The sequence below is a fragment of the Oncorhynchus clarkii genome, chromosome 32 (assembly GCF_045791955.1).
Source record: "Oncorhynchus clarkii lewisi isolate Uvic-CL-2024 chromosome 32, UVic_Ocla_1.0, whole genome shotgun sequence".
NCBI lineage: Eukaryota > Metazoa > Chordata > Actinopteri > Salmoniformes > Salmonidae > Oncorhynchus > Oncorhynchus clarkii.
The window spans coordinates 1,076,044-1,099,035 of NC_092178.1; the positions used below are offsets into that span (position 1 = coordinate 1,076,044).

Genomic DNA, 22,992 nt, shown 5'->3' on the forward strand with positions numbered 1-22,992 from the left:
ACTAGACCATGTTACTACCATGTAGTAGATGTCACAACTAGACCATGTTACCACCATGTAGTAGAATACAGTACTAGACCATGTTACTACTATGTAGTAGTTGTCACAACTAGACCATGTTACTACTATGTAGTAGAATACAGTACTAGACCATGTTACTACTATGTAGTAGATGTCACAACTAGACCATGTTACCACCATGTAGTAGAATACAGTACTAGACCATGTTACTACTATGTAGTAGTTGTCACAACTAGACCATGTTACTACTTACTACTATGTAGTAGTTGTCACAACTAGACCATGTTACCACCATGTAGTAGAATACAGTACTAGACCATGTTACCACCATGTAGTAGAATACAGTACTAGACCATGTTAGTACTATGTAGTAGTTGTCACAACTAGACCATGTTACTACTTACTACTATGTAGTAGTTGTCACAACTAGACCATGTTACTACCATATAGTAGAATACAGTACTAGACCATGTTACTACCATGTAGTAGAATTCAGTGCTAGGCCATGTTACCACCATGTAGTAGAATACAGTACTAGACCATGTTACTACTATGTAGTAGAATACAGTCCTAGACCATGTTACTACCATGTAGTAGAATTCAGTACTAGACCATGTTACTACCATCTAGTAGAATACAGTACTAGAACATGTTACTACCATGTAGTAGAATACAGTACTAGACCATGTTACCACCATGTAGTAGAATACAGTACTAGACCATGTTACTACTGTGTAGTAGAATACAGTACTAGACCATGTTACTACCATGTAGTAGAATACAGTACTAGACCATGTTACCACCATGTAGTAGAATACAGTACTAGACCATGTTACTACTATGTAGTAGAATACAGTACTAGACCATGTTACTACCATGTAGTAGAATACAGTACTAGACCATGTTACCACCATGTAGTAGAATACAGTACTAGACCATGTTACTACTATGTAGTAGTTGTCACTACTAGACCATGTTACCACCATGTAGTAGAATACAGTACTAGACCATGTTACCACCATGTAGTAGAATACAGTACTAGACCATGTTACTACTATGTAGTAGAATACAGTACTAGACCATGTTACTACCATGTAGTAGAATACAGTACTAGACCATATTACTACTATGTAGTAGAATACAGTACTAGACCAGGTTACTACTATGTAGTAGAATACAGTACTAGACCATGTTACTACCATGTAGTATAATACAGTGCTAGACCATGTTACTACCATGTAGTAGAATACAGTACTAGACCATGTTACTACCATGTAGTAGAATACAGTACTAGACCATGTTACTACCATGTAGTAGAATACAGTACTAGGCCATGTTACTACTATGTAGTAGTAGTTACTACTAGGCCATGTTACTACTATGTAGTAGTAGTTACCACTAGGCCATGTTACTACTATGTATTAGTAGTTACTACTAGGCCATGTTACTACTATGTAGTAGTAGTTACTACTAGACCATGTTACCACCACGTAGTCGAATACAGTACTAGACCATGTTACCTATATGTAGTAGTCGTCACAACTAGACCATGTTAATACCACATAGTAGTAGTTACTACTAGGCCATGTTTCTACCATGTAGTAGTAGTTACTACCAGGCCATGTTACTACCATGCAGTAGTAGTTACTACTAGGCCATGTTACTACCATGTAGTAGTTGTCACTACTAGACCATGTTACTTCCATGTAGTAGTTGTCACAACTAGACCATGTTACCACCATGTAGTAGAATACAGTACTAGACCATGTTACTACCATGTAGTAGAATACAGTACTAGACCATGTTACTACCATGTCGTAGTTGTCACAACTAGACCATGTTACCACCATGTAGTAGAATACAGTACTAGACCAGGTTACCACCATGTAGTAGTTGTCACAACTAGACCATGTTACCACCACGTAGTAGTTGTCACAACTAGAACATGTTACTATTATGTAGTAGTTGTCACAACTAGACCATGTTACTACCATGTAGTAGAATACAGTACTAGACCATGTTACTACCATGAAGTAGAATACAGTACTAGAACATGTTACTACTATGTAGTAGAATACAGTACTAGACCATGTTACTACCATGTAGTAGTTGTCACTACTAGACCATGTTACTACCATGTAGTACAATACAGTACTAGACCATGTTACTACCATGTAGTAGAATACAGTACTAGCCCATGTTACTACCATGTAGTAGAATACAGTACTAGACCATGTTACCACCATGTAGTAGTATACAGTACTAGACCATGTTACTACTATGTAGTAGAATACAGTACTAGACCATGTTACCACCATGTAGTAGTTGTCACAACTAGACCATGTTACCACCATGTAGTAGTTGTCACAACTAGACCATGTTACCACCATGTAGTAGTATACAGTACTATACCATGTTACTACTATGTAGTAGAATACAGTACTAGACCATGTTACTACCATGTAGTAGAATACAGTACTAGACCATGTTACTACCATGTAGTGGAATACAGTACTAGGCCATGTTACTACTATGTAGTAGTAGTTACTACTAGGCCATGTTACTACTATGTAGTAGTAGTTACTATTGGGCCATGTTACTACTATGTAGTAGTAGTTACTACTAGGCCATGTTACCACTATGTAGTAGTAGTTACTACTAGACCATGTTACCACCATGTAGTAGAATACAGTACTAGACCATGTTACTACTATGTATTAGAATACAGTACTAGACCATGTTACTACCATGTAGTAGAATACAGTACTAGACCATGTTACTACCATGTAGTAGAATACAGTACTAGACCATGTTACTACCATGTAGTAGAATACAGTACTAGACCATGTTACCACCATGTATTAAAATACAGTACTAGACCATGTTACTACTATGTAGTAGAATACAGTACTAGACCATGTTACTACCATGTAATAGAATACAGTACTAGACCATGTTACTACTATGTAGTAGTTGTCACAACTAGACCATGTTACCACCATGTAGTAGAATACAGTACTAGACCATGTTACTACCATGTAGTAGTTGTCACTACTAGACCATGTTACTACCATGTAGTAGAATACAGTACTAGACCATGTTACTACCATGTAGTAGAATACAGTACTAGGCCATGTTACTACTGTGTAGTAGTAGTTACTACTAGGCCATGTTACTACTATGTAGTAGTAGTTACTATTGGGCCATGTTACTACTATGTAGTAGTAGTTACTACTAGGCCATGTTACTACTATGTAGTAGTAGTTACTACTAGACCATGTTACCACCACGTAGTAGAATACAGTACTAGACCATGTTACCTATATGTAGTAGTCGTCACAACTAGACCATGTTACTAGCACATAGTAGTAGTTACTACTAGGCCATGTTACTACCATGTAGTAGTAGTTACTACTAGGCCATGTTACTACCATGCAGTAGTAGTTACTACTAGGCCATGTTACTACCATGCAGTAGTAGTCACTACTAGACCATGTTACTACCACATAGTAGTAGGTACTACTAGGCCATGTTACTACCATGCAGTAGTAGTCACTACTAGACCATGTTACTACCACATAGTAGTAGGTACTACTAGGCCATGTTACTACCATGTAGTAGTAGTTACTACTAGACCATGTTACTACCACATAGTAGTAGGTACTACTAGGCCATGTTACTACCATGTAGTAGTAGTTACTACTAGGCCATGTTACTACCATGTAGTAGTTGTCACAACTAGACCATGTTACCACCATGTAGTAGATTTCAGTACTAGACCATGTTACCACCATGTAGTAGTTGTCACAACTAGACCATGTTACCACCATGTAGTAGAATACAGTACTAGACCATGTTACTACCATGTAGTAGTTGTCACAACTAGACCATGTTACCACCATGTAGTAGTTGTCACAACTAGACCATGTTACCACCATGTAGTAGAATTCAGTACTAGACCATGTTACCACCATGTAGTAGTTGTCACAACTAGACCATGTTACCATCATGTAGTAGTAGTCATTACTAGACCGTCTGACAAAATAGAAATGTCAATGATTTTACATTTGTGCATATTGTGACATAACATCACAGCTTGGTTCCCTTTTTTATTGCCCAGAAGATGGAGAGGAGATGAATAATTCTTACCAAGGTCTGTACCTGCTAGTCTGGAGAGTAGTAGAGCAGTCCCAACAAGGCCTAGTCCATGTCTCCTAGTCTGTCATGTTCTGTACCTGCTAGTCTTGCCCCTAGTTCTACAGAGCTGTCCCTAACAAGGCTAAGTCCATGTCTCCTAGTCTGTCATTACTGTTAGCTGGTGTCCGTTGGGCCCTGTGCTTTCCCCTTCCTGTTAAGTTCCCTGTATATATTGGCACTCAGGTCCCTGTCTCTACACAGCCACTGTAATATCTTGTTCCTTATATGGTCACTCAGGTCCCTGTCTCTACACAGTCACTGTAATGACTTGTTCCTTATATGGCTATTCAGCTCCCTGTTTTTATACAGTCATTGTCATGTCTTGTTCCTCATAGCCATTACAGCAGGGGTGGGCAAAGTACTGCCCTTGGGCCAGATCCTGGTCCAGAGCCCATTCAATCCCGATGTTACACCTCTGCTGTAATTTCTCATAACGGCCACTCAGAAACCAACCCATAGCTGATACATATTGTCCATGTTTGCAGATGGGGTTGTGTTGTTGATATGGTATTGTGTTTTATGTCAATGTCAGTTTTATGTCCAATTTGATTTGGATCTGTTTAGTCCAAGCTCATAGTTCTGTTGTATTCTCTGCACCACAGTGATTTACAGTAGATATGCTATGTTAAAGTAGATATGCTATTTTGGAGTTTAAATGCTATGTTACAGTAGATATGCTATGTTACAGTAGATATGCTATGTTACAGTAGATGTGCTATGCTACAATAGATATGCTATGTTACAGTAGATATGCTATGTTAGAGTAGATATGCTATGTTACAGTAGATATGCTATGTTACAGTAGATCTGCTATTTTACAGTAGATGTGCTATGTTAAAGTAGATATGCTATTTTGGAGTTTAAATGCTATGTTACAGTAGATATGCTATGTTAGAGTAGATATGCTATGTTACAGTAGATATGCTATGTTAAAGTAGATATGCTATGTTAAAGTAGATATGCTATTTTGGAGTTTAAATGCTATGTTACAGTATATATGCTATGTTACAGTAGATATGCTATGTTACAGTAGATGTGCTATGTTACAGTAGATGTGCTATTTTACAGTAGATGTGCTATGTTACAGTAGATGTGCTATGTTACAGTAGATGTGCTATGTTACAGTAGATGTGCTATTTTACAGTAGATGTGCTATGTTACAGTAGATGTGCTATGTTAAAGTAGATATGCTATGTTACAGTAGATGTGCTATTTTACAGTAGATGTGCTATGTTACAGTAGATATGCTATGTTACAGTAGATATGCTATGTTAGAGTACATATGCTATGTTACAGTAGATATGCTATGTTAGAGTAGATATGCTATGTTACTATAGATATGCTATGTTAGAGTAGATATGCTATGTTAGAGTAGATATGCTATGTTACAGTAGATATGCTATGTTAAAGTAGATATGCTAAGTTAAAGTAGATATGCTATGTTAAAGTAGATATGCTATTTTGGAGTTTAAATGCTATGTTACAGTAGATATGCCATGTTACAGTAGATATGCTATGTTACAGTAGATGTGCTATGTTACAGTAGATGTGCTATGTTACAGTAGATATGCTATGTTAGAGTAGATATGCTATGTTAAAGTAGATATGCTATTTTGGAGTTTAAATGCTATGTTACAGTAGATATGCTATGTTACAGTAGATATGCTTTGTTACAGTAGATATGCTATGTTACTGTAGATGTGCTATGTTACAGTAGATATGCTATGTTACAGTAGATATGCTATGTTACAGTAGATGTGCTATGTTAGAGTAGATATGCTATGTTACGGTAGATATGCTATGTTACAGTAGATATGCTATGTTAGAATAGATATGCTATGTTACGGTAGATATGCTATGTTAGAGTAGATATGCTATGTTACAGTAGATACAGTACCAGTCCATAATTTGGACACACCAACTCATTCCAGGGTTTTTCATTATTTTTACTATTTTCTACATTGTAGAAAAATAAGACATCAAAACTATGAAAAAACACATGGAATCATGGAGTAACCAAAAAGTGTAACTAAAATATATTTGAGATTTGAGATTCTTCAAGGTAGCCACTCTTTGCCTTGATGACAGCTTGCAGGTACATGGGTGTGCGAGACTTGACCCATTAACTCTGCATCTTTAAAATAATGATACAAATATTCTTTATATGTTTTTTTAGTTATTGATCCATAACGAATTACTATGGGAATAAATATCACTGAATTACGGAAACATCCTCCAATCCTCTACATGTAATTGTTGGCGGAGAGTCACGTCATTTTTTCGACATACTGTAGGCGACATGAGTCTCACTAGTGTTGAGTAATGTGCTGTTAAAAGTGGTGTAGGTCTTATTATTAAAGAGCATATTGAAGTTAGAAGCAATAGCCTACAACTATTTTAGCACCTTTTCGCGCTGGCAGAACGACATATTTTTACCATGTCAGCTCTGGGATTTTATCTAGCAACCTTTTGGTTACTGGCCCAACTCTCTAACCACTAGGCTACCTGCCCCCCCAGATAGTGTATAGCAGCGGATAGTAGATAACAGCAGTGATAACAGCAGATAGTAGATAGCAGCAGCAGTAGATAGGTAGCAGATGGCAGATATCAGCATATAGTAGTTAACAGTATATAGTAGATAACAGCATAACAGCATATAATAGATGGCAGCAGATAGTAGATAGCGGCATATAGTAGTTAACAGTATATAGTAGATAACAGCATATAATAGATAGTAGCAATAAAAGCAGCACAAAGTAGATAGCAGCAGTAATAACAGCAGATAGTAGACAGCAGCAGATAGTGGACATCAGCAGCAATAGAAGCAGTTAGAAGACAGCAGCATATAGTAGTTATTAACAGTAGATAGCAGCACATAGTAGATATCAGCATATAATATATATCAGCAGATAGTAGACATCAGCAGCAATAGAAGCAGTTAGAAGATAGCAGCATATAGTAGTTATTAACAGTAGATAGCAGCACATAGTAGATATCAGCATATAATAGATATCAGCAGATAGTAGACAGCAGCAGCAATATAAGCAGTTAGAAGATAGCAGCATATAGTAGTTATTAACAGTAGATAGCAGCACATAGTAGATATCAGCATATAATAGATATCAGCAGATAGTAGACATCAGCAGCAATAGAAGCAGTTAGAAGATAGAAGCATATAGTAGTTATTAACAGTAGATAGTAGACAGCAGCAGCAATAGAAGCAGTTAGAAGATAGCAGCATATAATAGATATCAGCATATAATAGATATCAGCATATAGTAGATATCAGCATATAGTAGATATCAGCATATAGTAGATAGAAGCACATAGTAGATATCAGCATATAATAGATAGCAGCAGATAGTAGATAGCAGCAGTAATAGAAGCAGTTAGAAGATAGCAGCATATAGTAGTTATTAACAGTAGATTGCAGCACATAGTAGATATCAGCATATACAGTGCCTTGCGAAAGTATTCGGCCCCCTTGAACTTTGCGACCTTTTGCCACATTTCAGGCTTCAAACATAAAGATATAAAACTGTATTTTTTTGTGAAGAATCAACAACAAGTGGGACACAATCATGAAGTGGAACGACATTTATTGGATATTTCAAACTTTTTTAACAAATCAAAAACTGAAAAATTGGGCGTGCAAAATTATTCAGCCCCTTTACTTTCAGTGCAGCAAACTCTCTCCAGAAGTTCAGTGAGGATCTCTGAATGATCCAATGTTGACCTAAATGACTAATGATGATAAATACAATCCACCTGTGTGTAATCAAGTCTCCGTATAAATGCACCTGCACTGTGATAGTCTCAGAGGTCCGTTAAAAGCGCAGAGAGCATCATGAAGAACAAGGAACACACCAGGCAGGTCCGAGATACTGTTGTGAAGAAGTTTAAAGCCGGATTTGGATACAAAAAGATTTCCCAAGCTTTAAACATCCCAAGGAGCACTGTGCAAGCGATAATATTGAAATGGAAGGAGTATCAGACCACTGCAAATCTACCAAGACCTGGCCGTCCCTCTAAACTTTCAGCTCATACAAGGAGAAGACTGATCAGAGATGCAGCCAAGAGGCCCATGATCACTCTGGATGAACTGCAGAGATCTACAGCTGAGGTGGGAGACTCTGTCCATAGGACAACAATCAGTCGTATATTGCACAAATCTGGCCTTTATGGAAGAGTGGCAAGAAGAAAGCCATTTCTTAAAGATATCCATAAAAAGTGTCGTTTAAAGTTTGCCACAAGCCACCTGGGAGACACACCAAACATGTGGAAGAAGGTGCTCTGGTCAGATGAAACCAAAATTGAAATTTTTGGCAACAATGCAAAACGTTATGTTTGGCGTAAAAGCAACACAGCTGAACACACCATCCCCACTGTCAAACATGGTGGTGGCAGCATCATGGTTTGGGCCTGCTTTTCTTCAGCAGGGACAGGGAAGATGGTTAAAATTGATGGGAAGATGGATGGAGCCAAATACAGGACCATTCTGGAAGAAAACCTGATGGAGTCTGCAAAAGACCTGAGACTGGGACGGAGATTTGTCTTCCAACAAGACAATGATCCAAAACATAAAGCAAAATCTACAATGGAATGGTTCAAAAATAAACATATCCAGGTGTTAGAATGGCCAAGTCAAAGTCCAGACCTGAATCCAATCGAGAATCTGTGGAAAGAACTGAAAACTGCTGTTCACAAATGCTCTCCATCCAACCTCACTGAGCTCGAGCTGTTTTGCAAGAAGGAATGGGAAAAAATGTCAGTCTCTCGATGTGCAAAACTGATAGAGACATACCCCGAGCGACTTACAGCTGTAATCGCAGCAAAAGGTGGCGCTACAAAGTATTAACTTAAGGGGGCTGAATAATTTTGCACGCCCAATTTTTCAATTTTTGATTAGTTAAAAAAGTTTGAAATATCCAATAAATGTCGTTCCACTTCATGATTGTGTCCCACTTGTTGTTGATTCTTCACAAAAAAATACAGTTTTATATCTTTATGTTTGAAGCCTGAAATGTGGCAAAAGGTCGCAAAGTTCAAGGGGGCCGAATACTTTCGCAAGGCACTGTAATAGATAGCAGCAGATAGTAGATAGCACCAGTAATAGCAGCAGATAGCGGATAGCAGCTGAGTAGAAAGCAGCAGATAGTGGATATAGTAGATATCATCAGATAGTATTAGAAGCAGATGGTATACAGCATCAGGTATTAGATAGCAGCGGATAGTAGTCAGCAGCAGTAATAGCATCAGAAACTAGTTAGTAGCAGTAATACCAAATAGTAGATAGCAGCAGATAGTAGATAGCAGCTGTAAGAGCAGCAGATACCAGTAGTAATAGAAGATAGAAGATAGAAGATATAGAAGATATGTCTCTTTTCATTGAGCCATCTTTCTTTTCATTGAGCCATCTTTCTTTGCATTGAGCCATCTTTCTTTTCATTGAGCCATCTTTCTTTTCATTGAGCCATCTTTCTTGTCATTGAGCCATCTTTCTTTGCATTGAGCTATCTTTCTTTTCATTGTGCCATCTTTCTTTCTGCTCATTGTGGTGCTTTATGGTCCTTCTCTTTTCTTTTCATACCATCTGACATCCTTGGCCATGCCCCCAACAGGAGGACCAATGGCGTATCAAACACCTCACCCCATCCACTACCGAGTCCCCTCCCCTCTCCAACACCAGCCATCAATTCCTGTCCAGCAACATCCTCCACAACCTCTCATACGCCAACTATCTGCCCCTGTACAGTACCAAAACCAGCCCCCTGTATATTACCAAGGCCCACCCTGTGCTCAGTATCAAGCTCCTCCCCCTGTCCAGTCCCCAGCCCCTTCCCCAGCCCCTGTTGTAACCTCTCCTCCAGCCCCTGCCCCAACACCTGCCCCAGTTGTAACCTCTCCTCCAGCCCCTGCCCCAGCAGTACCTTCTCCTCCAGCCCCTGCCCCAGCAGTACCTTCTCCTCCAGCCCCTGCCCCAACACCTGCCTCAGTTGTAACCTCTCCTCCAGCCCCTGCCCCAATTGTAACCTCTACTCCAGCCCCAGCCCCTGCCCCTGTTGTCACCTCTTCTCCAGCCCCAGAGCCAACCCCAGCCACAACTCCAGCCTCAAACCCTGTGCCGCCACCACAGACTCCTGAGCCAGGTGTGTCTCACTCATTTAATCTGTTGTCTGTAGCTATGCTGTACCTCACAGAACCTCCCTACAACTATTCTTAACTCATGATAAAAATGTCTGTTTCCTCGATGTGTTCTGATGTATTATTTAGACTGTCTGTTGTCCTGTCTCATCCTCCTCGGTAATGTGACTGTCTGTGTTGTCTTCTATCATCCTCCTCGGTAATGTGACTGTCTGTGTTGTCCTGTCTCATCCTCCTCGGTAATGTGACTGTCTGTGTTGTCTTCTATCATCCTCCTCGGTAATGTGACTGTCTGTGTTGTCTTCTCTCATCCTCCTCGGGAATGTGACTCTCTGTGTTGTCTTCTCTCATCCTCCTCGGTAATGTGACTGTCTGTGTTGTTCTGTCTCATCCTCCTCGGTAATGTGACTGTCTGTGTTGTCCTGTCTCATCCTCCTCGGTAATGTGACTGTCTGTGTTGTCCTGTCTCATCCTCCTCGGTAATGTGACTGTCTGTGTTGTCTTCTCTCATCCTCCTCGGGAATGTGACTCTCTGTGTTGTCTTCTCTCATCCTCCTCGGTAATGTGACTGTCTGTGTTGTCCTGTCTCATCCTCCTCGGTAATGTGACTATCTGTGTTGTCTTCTCTCATCCTCCTCGGGAATGTGACTCTCTGTGTTGTCTTCTCTCATCCTCCTCGGTAATGTGACTGTCTGTGTTGTTCTGTCTGATCCTCCTCGGTAATGTGACTGTCTGTGTTGTCTTCTATCATCCTCCTCGGTAATGTGACTGTCTGTGTTGTCCTGTCTCATCCTCCTCGGTAATGTGACTCTCTGTGTTGTCTTCTCTCATCCTCCTCGGTAATGTGACTGTCTGTGTTGTCCTGTCTCATCCTCCTCGGTAATGTGACTGTCTGTGTTGTCTTCTCTCATCCTCCTCGGTAATGTGACGGTGTCTTTCCCACAACCTGGAAGACACTGAGAGAAGCCAGTCTACAGTCAGTAATGGGAGGAACACACCTGGGGGTACGAGAAAAGGCAAGTGTGGGGAGTGTGTGTGACGGTATGCAGCTTTGTGTGATGCTGTGTGGTTTTCTGTTTGAAGGTTGATGCTTTAGAAATGATGCATAAAGCTTTAGGTAGTGTTTTAAGTGATTTGCTTGCTGATAAATACCGTAAAGATCGGACCGTGGACACATTGTTAGCTTGTATATTTTACACTACATGACCAAAAGTATGTGGACATCTGCGCATCGAACCTCTCATTCCAAAATCATGGGCATTAATATGGAGTTGGTCCCCCCTTTGCTGCTATAACAGCCTCCACTCTTCTGGGAAGGCTTTCCACGAGATGTTGGAACGTTGCTGCAGTGACTTGCTTCCATTCAGCCACAAGAGCATTAGTCTGTCTGGCACTGATGTTGGGAGATTAGGCCTGGCTCCCAGTTGGCTTCCACTTCATCCCAAAGGTGTTTAATGGGGTTGAGGTCAGGGCTCTGTGCAGGCCAGTCAAGTTCTTCCACACCGATTTCGACAAACCATTTCTGTATGGACCTCGCTTTTCCAGCACGGTCATGCTGAAACAGGAATGGGCCTTCCCAAAACTGTTGACACAAAGTTGGAAGCACATAATCGTCTAGAATGTAATTGATGATGTAGCGTTAAGATTTCCCTTCACTGGAACTAACAGGCCTAGCCCGAACCATGAAAAACAGCCCCAGACCATTATTCCTCCACCACCAAACTTCACAGTTGGCTCTATGCATTGGGGCAGGTAGCGTTCTCCTGGCATCCGCCAAACCCAGATTCGACCGTCAGACTGCCAGATTGTGAAGCGTGATTCATCACTCCAGAGAAAGCATTTCCACTGCTCCTGAGTACAATGACAGCGAGCTTTACACCACTCCAGTCAACACTTGGCAATCTTAGGCTTGTGTGCCTGTGGCTCCTCAGGCCATGGAAACCCATTTCATGAAACTCCCCGACATTGCTTCCAGAGGCAGTTTAGAATTCAGTAGTGAGTATTGCAACTGAGGACAGATGATTTTTACGCACTACGCGCTTCAGCACTCAACAGTCCTGTGAGCTTGTGTGGCCTACCGCTTTGCGGCTGTGCTGTTGTGGCTCTTAGACATTTCACAACAACAGCATTTACAGTTGCCCGGGGCAGCTCTAGCGGCATCCTATGACAGTGCCAGGTCACTGAGCTTTTTTAAAAACCTTTATTTAACTAGGCAAGTCAGTTAAGAACAAATTCGTATTTACAACGACAGCCTACCAGGGAACAATGAGTTAACTGCCTTGTTCAGGTGCAGAATAACATACTTTTTAGCTCAGGATACGATCCAGCAACCTTTCAGTTACTGGGCCAGCGCTCTAACCACTAGGCTACCTGCTGCCCCTTTACAGTAAAGCCATTCTACTGACAATGTTGTTCGAAGGAGATAGCATGGCTGTGTGTTCGATTTTATACACCTGTCGGCAACAGGTGTGGCTGAAATAGCCATATCCACTCATTTGGAGGAGTGTCCACATACTTTTGTTTATATAGTGTACCTTCCTAAAATACAAGTCAGCAGTAGCACCATCAGGCCTGCAGGTAGAGCCAAAGTCCTATTGTTTGAGAAGATTGCTACAGACAGAGGATATGTGTGTTGTGAGCTCATTCCAGTTCAAAAGCTCCAATATAATTACACACTTTTCTGATTTTTAATGGACTGTTTCAACCCAGCTATTGAATCATAGAAAGTCCTACATTAGAGGGGTAGAGGAAGGTAACCTAATAAGACTAGAGGGATGTAGGAGCTATGCAGATGTACTGGTGTGTGTGTGTACATGCATGCATGTGTCAACATGGTCTGTGACATGACTGGCCGTCTCTTCCTGTGGTTTGTAATAGAGGTGACGTGGGAGGACCAGCAGAGGAAGGCTAATGGTATGGTACCAGGTAGCCTCCCTAACCCTAACCGAATGGTACGGTACCAGGTAGCCTCCCTAACCCAATGCTACGGTACCAGGTAGCCTCCCTAACCCTAACCCAATGCTAGGGTACCAGGTAGCCTCCCTAACCCTAACCCAATGGTACGGTACCAGGTAGCCTCCCTAACCCAATGGTACGGTACCAGGTAGCCTCCCTAACCCAATGGTACGGTACCAGGTAGTCTCCCTAATCCTAACCCAATGGTACGGTACCAGGTAGCCTCCCTAACCCAATGGTACAGTACCAGGTAGCCTCTATATCCTTAAACCAATGGCAGGGTATCATGTAGCCTCCCTAACCCTAACCCAATGGTTCGGTACCAGGTATCCTCCATTACCCTAACGGTACGGTACCAGGTTGCCCAACTTAGTACCTCCCTCTCACCACTTTAGGAACCAGGTAGCCCAACTTAGTACCTCACTCTCCACCTGTAGGAACCAGGTCTGGCCCCACAAATGTAGGCCTGTGTCTCATCCAAACATTAGGGCCCTGGCTTGGGAGGAAACCTATTCCCATGGGCCCCATGCTCCGGCCCTCTGACACCATGGGCCCCTAACCCCATGGGCCCCATGCTCTGGCCCTCTGACACCATGGGCCCTATCCCTAACCCCATGGGCCCCATGCTCTGGCCCTCCAACACTTTGGCCCCTATCCCTAACCATATGGGCCTCATTCTCTGGCCCTCTAACCCCATGGACCCCATGCTCTGGCCCTCTAACCCCATGGATACCATTCTCTGGCCCTCTAACCCCATGGATCCCATGCTCTGGCCCTCTAACCCCATGGACCCCATGCTCTGGCACTCTAACCACATGCTTCAGCACTCTAACCCCATGCTCCTCTAGCCTCATTGACCCCATGCTCCTCTAGCCTCATTGACCCCATGCTCTGGCACTCTAACCCCATGCTCCTCTAGCCTCATGGACCCCATGATCTGGCCCTCTAACCCCATGCTCTGGCCCTCTGACACCATGGGCCCCTAACCCCATGGGCCCCATGCTCTGGCCCTATGACACCATGGGCCCCTAACCCTATGGGCCCCATGCTCTGGCCCTCCAACACTTTGGTCCCTATCCCTAACCCCATGGGCCCCATGCTCTGGCCCTCCAACACTTTGGCCCCTATCCCTAACCCCATGGGCCTCATTCTCTGGCCCTCTAACCCCATGGATACCATGCTCTGGCCCTCTAACCCCATGGAACCCATGCTCTGGCCCTCTAACCCCATGGACCCCATGCTCTGGCCCTCTAACCCCATAGATCCCATGCTCTGGCCCTCTAACCCCATGGATCCCATGCTCTGGCCCTCTAACCCCATGGATCCCATGCTCTGGCCCTCCAACTCCATGGATCCCATGCTCTGGCCCTCTAACTCCATGGATCCCATTCTCTGGCCCTCTAACCCTATGGACCCCATTCTCTGGCCCTCTAACCCCATGGACCCCATTCTTTGGCCCTCAAACCCCATGGATCCCATGCTCTGGCCCTCCAACTCCATGGATCCCATGCTCTGGCCCTCTAACCCCATGGACCCCATTCTCTGGCCTTCTAACCCCATGGACCCCATTCTGTGGCTCTCTAACACCATGGACCCCATTATTTTGCCCTCTAACCCCATGGACCCCATGCTCTGGCACTCTAACCACATGCTTCAGCACTCTAACCCCATGCTCCTCTAGCCTCATTGACCCCATGCTCTGGCACTCTAACCCTATGCTCTGGCACTCTAACCCCATGCTCCTCTAGCCTCATGGACCCCATGATCTAGCCTTCTAACCCCATGCTCTGGCACTCTAACCCTATGCTCTGGCACTCTAACCCCATGCTCCTCTAGCCTCATGGACCCCATGATCTGGCCCTCTAACCCCATGCTCCATGCTCCTCTAGCCTCATGGACCCCATGATCTGGCCCTCTAACCCCATGCTCTGGCCCTCTAACCCCATGCTCCTCTAACCCTATGACCCCCATGATCTGGCCCTCTAACCCCATGCTCCTCTAGCCTCATGGACCCCATGCTCTGGCACTCTATCCCCATGCTCTGGCACTCTAACCCCATGTTGTGGGCCCTCTGGTTGTTGTGGTACAGCATGTAGGACTGGTACTGTCCTGAATCAAACCATACAGTTACTGGTAGATCTGTCCTGAATCTAACCATGCAGTTACTGGCAGATCTGTCCTGAATCAAACCATACAGTTAGTGGTAGATCTGTACTGAATCAACCATACAGTTAGTGGTACAACTGTCTTGAATCAAACCATACAGTTAGTGGTAGAACTGTTCCAAGGTTTTCTCTTCTACATACAAATTGGGTGAAGTGGACAACACAAAGAATCATTAATTCAAGAACCGTACAAGAACCATGCATATACAAGAACCGTTCATATACAAAGAACCATGCATACACAAGAACTGTTCATACACAATAACTGTTCATATACAAGAACCATTCATATACAAGAACCATGCATACACAAGAACTGTTCATACACAATAACTGTTCATATACAAGAACCATTCATATACAAGAACCATGCATACACAAGAACTGTTCATACACAATAACTGTTCATATACAAGAACCGTTCATATACAAGAACCGTTCATATACAAAGAACCATGCATACACAAGAACTGTTCATACACAAGAACTGTTCATATACAAGAACCGTTCATATACAAAGAACCATGCATACACAAGAACTGTTCATACACAATAACTGTTCATATACAAGAACCGTTCATCTATTATGACACAAGTGAACAGGCATCTAACGTTTATGTCAGCCTAGTATCTTGTGGACACACTCAGTATAAATGCTACTGTAAATCTGTCAGTCTAGTATATTGTGGACACACTGTCAATATAAATGCTACTGTAAATCTGTCATGGTACAACAGGATGTGTAAGATAATGAGCAGCATTAGTTCTGGTGTTTAGGGTTAGGGTTCGATCTGTGATCATACAACAGGATGTGTAAGATAGTGAGCAGCATTAGTTCTGGTGTTTAGGGTTAGGGTTCGATATGTGATCATACAACAGGATGTGTGAGATAATGAGCAGCATTAGTTCTGGTGTTTAGGGTTAGGGTTCGATCTGTGATCATACAACAGGATGTGTGAGATAAGGAGCAGCATGAGTTCAGGTGCTTTGGACAAATCACAATTTAGCAAGTGTTTGCGTCGTTCCAATTTCGGAAGGGGGGTGTGGGCGGTAATTTGGCCCATAGACTTGCCAAGAGAGAGAGTGCTTCGTTTCGGTTCTGATCCTCTTTCCATCTCTTCTCTTAAAACGTATGGACCCAGAACTTAAACCAGTTCTGGGTTAAGCAACATTGGTGTCAGCCAGAGGAGAGTTCTGTGTCCCAGTGTGGTTATTATTATTATTATAATACAGTTCTAATTAGCGGCTGTTATACTGGTAGTTTTCTTTTCTCTAAACTTCTACCCTGTGGCTGGTCTTGCTTTGACTAGAGTAGTCTGTAGATGAGGTAGGGTAGTCTGTTATCGCAAAATAATGCTTTAATGCTGCCTAGTTTTGTACCGACTTAAAATTAATAATAAAATGACTCATTGCATTGGGTTTTTATAGCCAATGTAGGATAGTTTCTTGTCCCTATAAAAAACGTAAAAACATTGGGTATATTCACTACAGGATTAAACCAATAATTTAGGAAAAGAATGATGAGTTAATTTGCATACGCTAACGCTTCTAACTTACACTATATATATATATATATATATATATATATATACACAAAAGTATGTGGACACCCCTTCAAATTAGTGGATTCTGCTATTTCAGCCACACCTGTTGCTGACAGATGTATAAAATCTTGCACACAGCCATGCAATCTCCATAGACAAACATTGACAGTAGAATGGCCTTGCTGAAGAGCTCAGTGAATTTCAACCTGGCACCGTCATAGGATGCCACCTTTCCTACAAGTCAGTTCGTCAAATTTCTTCCCTGCTAGAGCTGCCCCGGTCAACTGTAAGTGCTGTTATTGTGAAGTGGTAAGGTCTAGGAGCATCAACGACTCAGCCGCAAAGTGGTAGGCCACACAAGCACACAGAACCACAGAGTGCTGAAGTGCGTAGCAAGTCAAAATCGTTTGTCCTCAGTTGCAACACTCACTACATAGTTCCAAACTGCCTTTGGAAGCAATGTCAGCACAAGAACTGTTCGTCGGGAGCTTGCCAAGAAGCCGCACACAAGCCTAAGATCACCATGTGCAATGCCAAGCGTCGGCCAGAGTGGTGTAAAGCTCACCACTATAGGATCTGGAGTAGTGGAAACACGTTCACTGGAGTGATCACGCTTTACCATCTGGCAGTTTGATGGAAGAATCTGTGTTTGTCGAATGCCAGGAGAACGCTACCTGCCTGAATGCATAGTTCTGACTGTAAAGTTTGGTGGAGGAAGAATAATAATATGGGGCTGCTATTCATGGTTCGGGCTCCTCAGATATTTTAGACGATTCTGTGCTTTAAACTTTGTGGCAACAGTTTGGGGGAAGCTCCTTCCTGTTTCAGCATGACAATGACCCCATGCACAATGCGAGGTCCATACAGAAATAGTTTGTCAAGATCGGTGTGGAAGAACTTGACTGGCCTGCCCAAAGCCTTGACCTCAACCCCATCGAACAACTTTGGGATGAATTGGAACGTTGACTGCGAGCCAGGTCTAATCGCATATCATAGGTGCACAACTTCAATAATGCTCTTGTGGCTGAATGGAAGTCTCCGCAGAATGCTCCAACATACACAGTTGAAGTCAGAAGTTTACAAACACCTTAGCCAAATACATTTAAACTCAGTTTTTCACAATTCCTGACATTTAATCCTAGTGAAAATGCCCTGGCCAAGGTCAGTTAGGATCACTACTTTATTTTAAGAATGTGAAATGTCAGAATAATAGTAGAGGGAATGATTTATTTCAGCTTTTACTTCTTTCATCACATTCCCAGTGGGTCAGAAGTTTACATACAGTCAATTAGTTTTTGGTAGCATTGCCTTTCAATTGTTTAACTTGGGTCAAACGTTTCAGGCAGCCTTCCACAAGCTTCCCACAATAAGTTGGGTGAATTTTAGCCCATTCCTCCTGACAGAGCTGGTGTAACTGAGTCGGGTTTGTAGGCCTCCATGCTCGCACACACATTTTCAGTTCTGCCCACACATTTTCTATGGGATTGAGGTCAGGGCTTTGTGATGGCCACTCCAATACATTGACTTTGTTGTCCTTAAGCCGTTTTGCTACAACTTTGGAAGTATGCTTGGGGTCATTGTCCATTTGGAAGACCCATTTGCGATTAAGCTTTAACTTCCTGACATGTTGCTTCAATATATCCACATATTTTTCCTCCTCATGATGCAATCTATTTTGTGAAGTGCGCCAGTCCTTCCTGCAGCAAAGCACCCCCACAACATGATGCTGCCACCCCTGTGCTTCATGGTTGGGATGGTGTTCTTAGGCTTGCAAGCATCCCCCGTTTCCCCCAAACATAACGATGGTCATTATTACCAAAGAGTTCTATTTTTGTTTCATCAGAACAGAGGACATTTCTCAAAAAAGTACGATCTTTGTCCCCATGTGCAGTTGCAAACCGTGGTCTGCCTTTTTTATGGCGGTTTTGGAGCAGTGGCTTCTTACTTGCTGAGCGGCCTTACAGGTTATGTCGATATAAATCAAATCACATTTTATTTGTCACATACACATGGTTAGCAGATGTTAATGCGAGTGTAGCGAAATGCTTGTGCTTCTAGTTCCGACAATGCAGTAATCACCAATGAGTAATCTAACCTAACAATTTCACAACAACAGCCTCCTGAGATTGAAGAGGCACTGCTGCGTCTTCTTCACCACGCTGTCTGTGTGGGTGGACCATTTCAGCTGTCCCGTGATGTGGATAGGGGGGTGCTCCCTCTACTGTTTCCTGAACGATCCACGATCATCTCCTTTGTTTTGGTTGACGTTGAGTTTGAGGTCATTTTCCTGACACCACACTCCGAGGGCCCTCACCTCCTCCCTGTAGGGTGGGAGGGTGCAGCAAGTCAGCACCTCAGGAGTAAATGTCAGCTGGCTTTTCATAGCCGATCATTAAGAGTATCTTTACCGCTCCTGCTGTCTCTAGAGAGTTGAAAACAGCAGGTCTGGGACAGGTAGCACGTCCGGTGAACAGGTCAGGGTTCCATAGCTGCAGGCAGAACGGTTGAAACTGGAGCAGCAGCACGGCCATTTGGACTGGGGACAGCAAGGAGTCATCATGCCAGGTAGTCCTGAGGAATGGTCCTAGGGCTTCTGGAGGTCTGAGGTCTTGGCTGTTTTCTTTTGATTTTCCCATCAGCCATGAAGTTCTTTGAAATGCTGGTAATTGCTCACATGAACACCATTATCCCAGAAACCCTAGAGGGATATCTTCAAACCACCAACTTATTACCCTGAGACAAGGATGAGTATAGCCCACAAAGATCTCCCCCACAGCACGAACCCTGACAGGAAGATCACTTCAGTGACTCAACCCACTCAAGTGACGAACCCCTCTTAAGGACGGCATAGAAGAGCATCAGTAAGCCAGTGATTCAGTCCCCATAATAGGGTTTGAGGCAGAGAATCCCAGTGGAGAGAGGTGAACCGCCAAAATCGGCCAAGTAACGTCAAGATCGGCCATGCAACTTCTCCTGAAAAAGAAAGATATCTTGACAAGATTGAAATATTCGGTTGTGTTCTATATCTTGCTCCTTGCAAGCTTTTCACACCACTTAAAATGTGCAAAAAATTCCCCCCTCCCCCATACCAGATATATAGCTATTTGGCTAGCTAATGATGCTACTGACAGCTGGCTAAAGCTAACTCTTCTGACATAAACCGCTTAATTAGCTTGTTTAATTTACCCTAAAAGTGTAGCTGGACATACGGCTCCTAAATTAAGAGGGACTATTATCAGAAATCAGTCTGTCGATCAGCATGTTTCTCCACGATTGCTACTTTTGATCAGCTTTGGACAGACAGCTGCTTCGTGAAAACTCATCATAATGTTAGCTAGCTACTAAGAAACAGTAGCTAGCTAGTTTTTGGTGGAAGAATTCAACATTGTGTGTGTTGCACTGGTCAGCTGGTTAGCAGCATCCCTTTAGTATGACTGGCTGGCTCAGCTAGCAAGCTTAGCCTGCTTGTTAGCTAATGTTGGACAAATCACGTCAAACGTCAAAATACTGCTCATTGGTGCACAAAACATCTTAGCTTGAAGTAAAATGATACAACTTCCTCATCAAAGAATGTCAACATTATATACAGATGTATTGTTTCAGCTTTGATTAATTCAGCCTGTTTTAGGCAATGTACAAAGCTGTATTACATCCCTTGGGATCTAATAAAAGGCCTACAGCGTTCAGTAGGATCCGTTGATCAGTTGATTGACTGTCTGCTGGTGTGGAAGTTCCCCAATGTTTATAGTTATGGATAATGTATCATTATAGTGGATAATGGATAATGTTTTATTGTAGTTATTGTTATAGTTGTAGACAATTTATCAATATAGTTATGGATAATGTATCAGTATAGTTATTGTATTAATCATTATAATTATGGATTATTTATCATTACAGTTATCGTTATGGATCATTTGTGATTATAGTTGTTATAGTTATCATTAAAGTGATTATAATTTATTATTATTGTTCATATTATAGTTATCATTATATTGATCTTTATGGATAAATCATCATTATCATTATAGTTATCGTTAATTTATCATTATAGTTATGGATAATGTATCATTATCCAGTTATTATAGCTATCGTTATAGTTATGGATTTTGTATCATTATACAGTTATTTTAGCTATCATTGTAGTTATCGTTATAGTTATGGATTTTGTATCATTATACAGTTATTCTAGCTTTCATTGTAGTTGTCGTTACAGTTATGGATAATGTATCATTATAGCTATCGTTACAGATCATTTATCAGTGTAGTTATCATTGTAGTATAATGATAAATTATTAATAACGATAACTAGAATGATAATTTATCCATAACTATAAAGATAACTATAATGATAAATGATCCATAACTATAACGATAAATTATCCATAACAATTACGAATAACTATAATGATAATGATAAATTATCCATAACGATAACAGCTCCTTGCAAAAGTATTCACCCCCCTTGGCATTTTTCCTATTTTGTTGCATTACAACCTGTAATTGATTTTTATTAGGATTTCATCTAATGGACATACACAAAAAAAGGTCAAATTGGTGAAGTGAAATGAAAAAAAATTACTTCAAAATTTAAAAATGTAGTATTCACCCCCTTTGCTTACGGAAAATGCATCATTATCGTTATGGATCATTTATCATTATCGTTATGGATCATTTATCGTTATGGATCATTTATCGTTATGGATCATTTATCATTATTGTTATAGTTATGGATCATTATCATCATAGTTATCATTATAGTTATGGATAATTGATCATTAGTTATATTTATTGTCATGGATATAGTTTTCATTATAGTGATCATAATAGTTATCCTTATAGTTATGGATCATTTATCTTTATAGTTATTAAAGTGATCATTATAGTTATCCTTATAGTTATGGATCATTTATCATTATAGTAATCATTATAGTTATCCTTATAGTTATGGATAATTTATCATTATAGTTATCCTTATAGTTATGGATCATTTATCATTATAGTTATATGTATAGTTATGGATAATTTATCATTATAGTAATCATTATAGTTATCCTTATAGTTATGGATAATTTATCATTATAGTTATCCTTATAGTTATGGATCATTTATCATTATAGTAATCATTATAGTGATCATATTGTGATCGTTATAGTTATGGATAATTTATCATTATAGTTATCCTTACAGTTATGGATCATTTATCATTGTAGTTATCCTTATAGTTATGGATAATTTATCATTATAGTAATCATTATAGTGATCATATTGTGATCGTTATAGTTATCCTTATAGGTATGGATAATTTATCATTATAGTAATCATTATAGTTATGGATCATTTATCATTATATTAATCATTATAGTTATCCTTAAAGTTATGGATTATTTAGCATTAAAGTGATCATTATAGTTATGGATCATTTATCATTATAGTTATCCTTATAGTTATGGATCATTTATCATTATAGTTATGGGTCATTTATCATTGTAGTTATCATTATAGTTATGGATTATGTATCATTATAGTGATCATTACAGTGATCATTATAGTTATCCTTATAGTTATGGATCATTTATCATTATATTGATCATTATAGTTATATGTATAGTTATGGATAATGTATCATTATTGTGATCATTATAGTTATCCTTATAGTTATGGATCATTTTTCATTATAGTGATCATTATAGTTATGGATCTGTCACGGTGCTGACTTTTGCCCAAAACCTGCAGCAAAAGCCTCTACCCCGTCCTCTGGCTGGGCAGAGTACTTTAGGACTTTAGTTACTTCGGTGTAACAAGGGCCTAGCCGTGCGGCCCTACCAACACTCCTATTTATTCGTAATGGCCCTTCACGTGAGTTGGGTTTGTTCCTTCGTTCACGTTGTCACTCCCTTATTTTCCGGTCTAGTATGAGGCCTTGGATAGATATACTCCTATTTAAATATTCTTAAGCGTTATGG

General features: G+C 41.1%; 1 protein-coding gene across 1 annotated transcript in view; it reads left to right on the forward strand.

Annotated features, from left to right (window-relative positions):
• The window catches only part of LOC139391599 (regulating synaptic membrane exocytosis 2b), a 316,232-nt gene that overhangs the window by 248,976 nt on the left and 44,264 nt on the right, over positions 1-22,992 (forward strand). The window contains exons 15-18 of the mRNA XM_071138971.1: positions 4,142-4,174; positions 9,840-10,367; positions 11,316-11,378; positions 13,240-13,313. Coding sequence (XP_070995072.1) covers positions 4,142-4,174; positions 9,840-10,367; positions 11,316-11,378; positions 13,240-13,313 — 698 coding nt within the window. The remainder of the gene's footprint in view (positions 1-4,141; positions 4,175-9,839; positions 10,368-11,315; positions 11,379-13,239; positions 13,314-22,992) is intronic.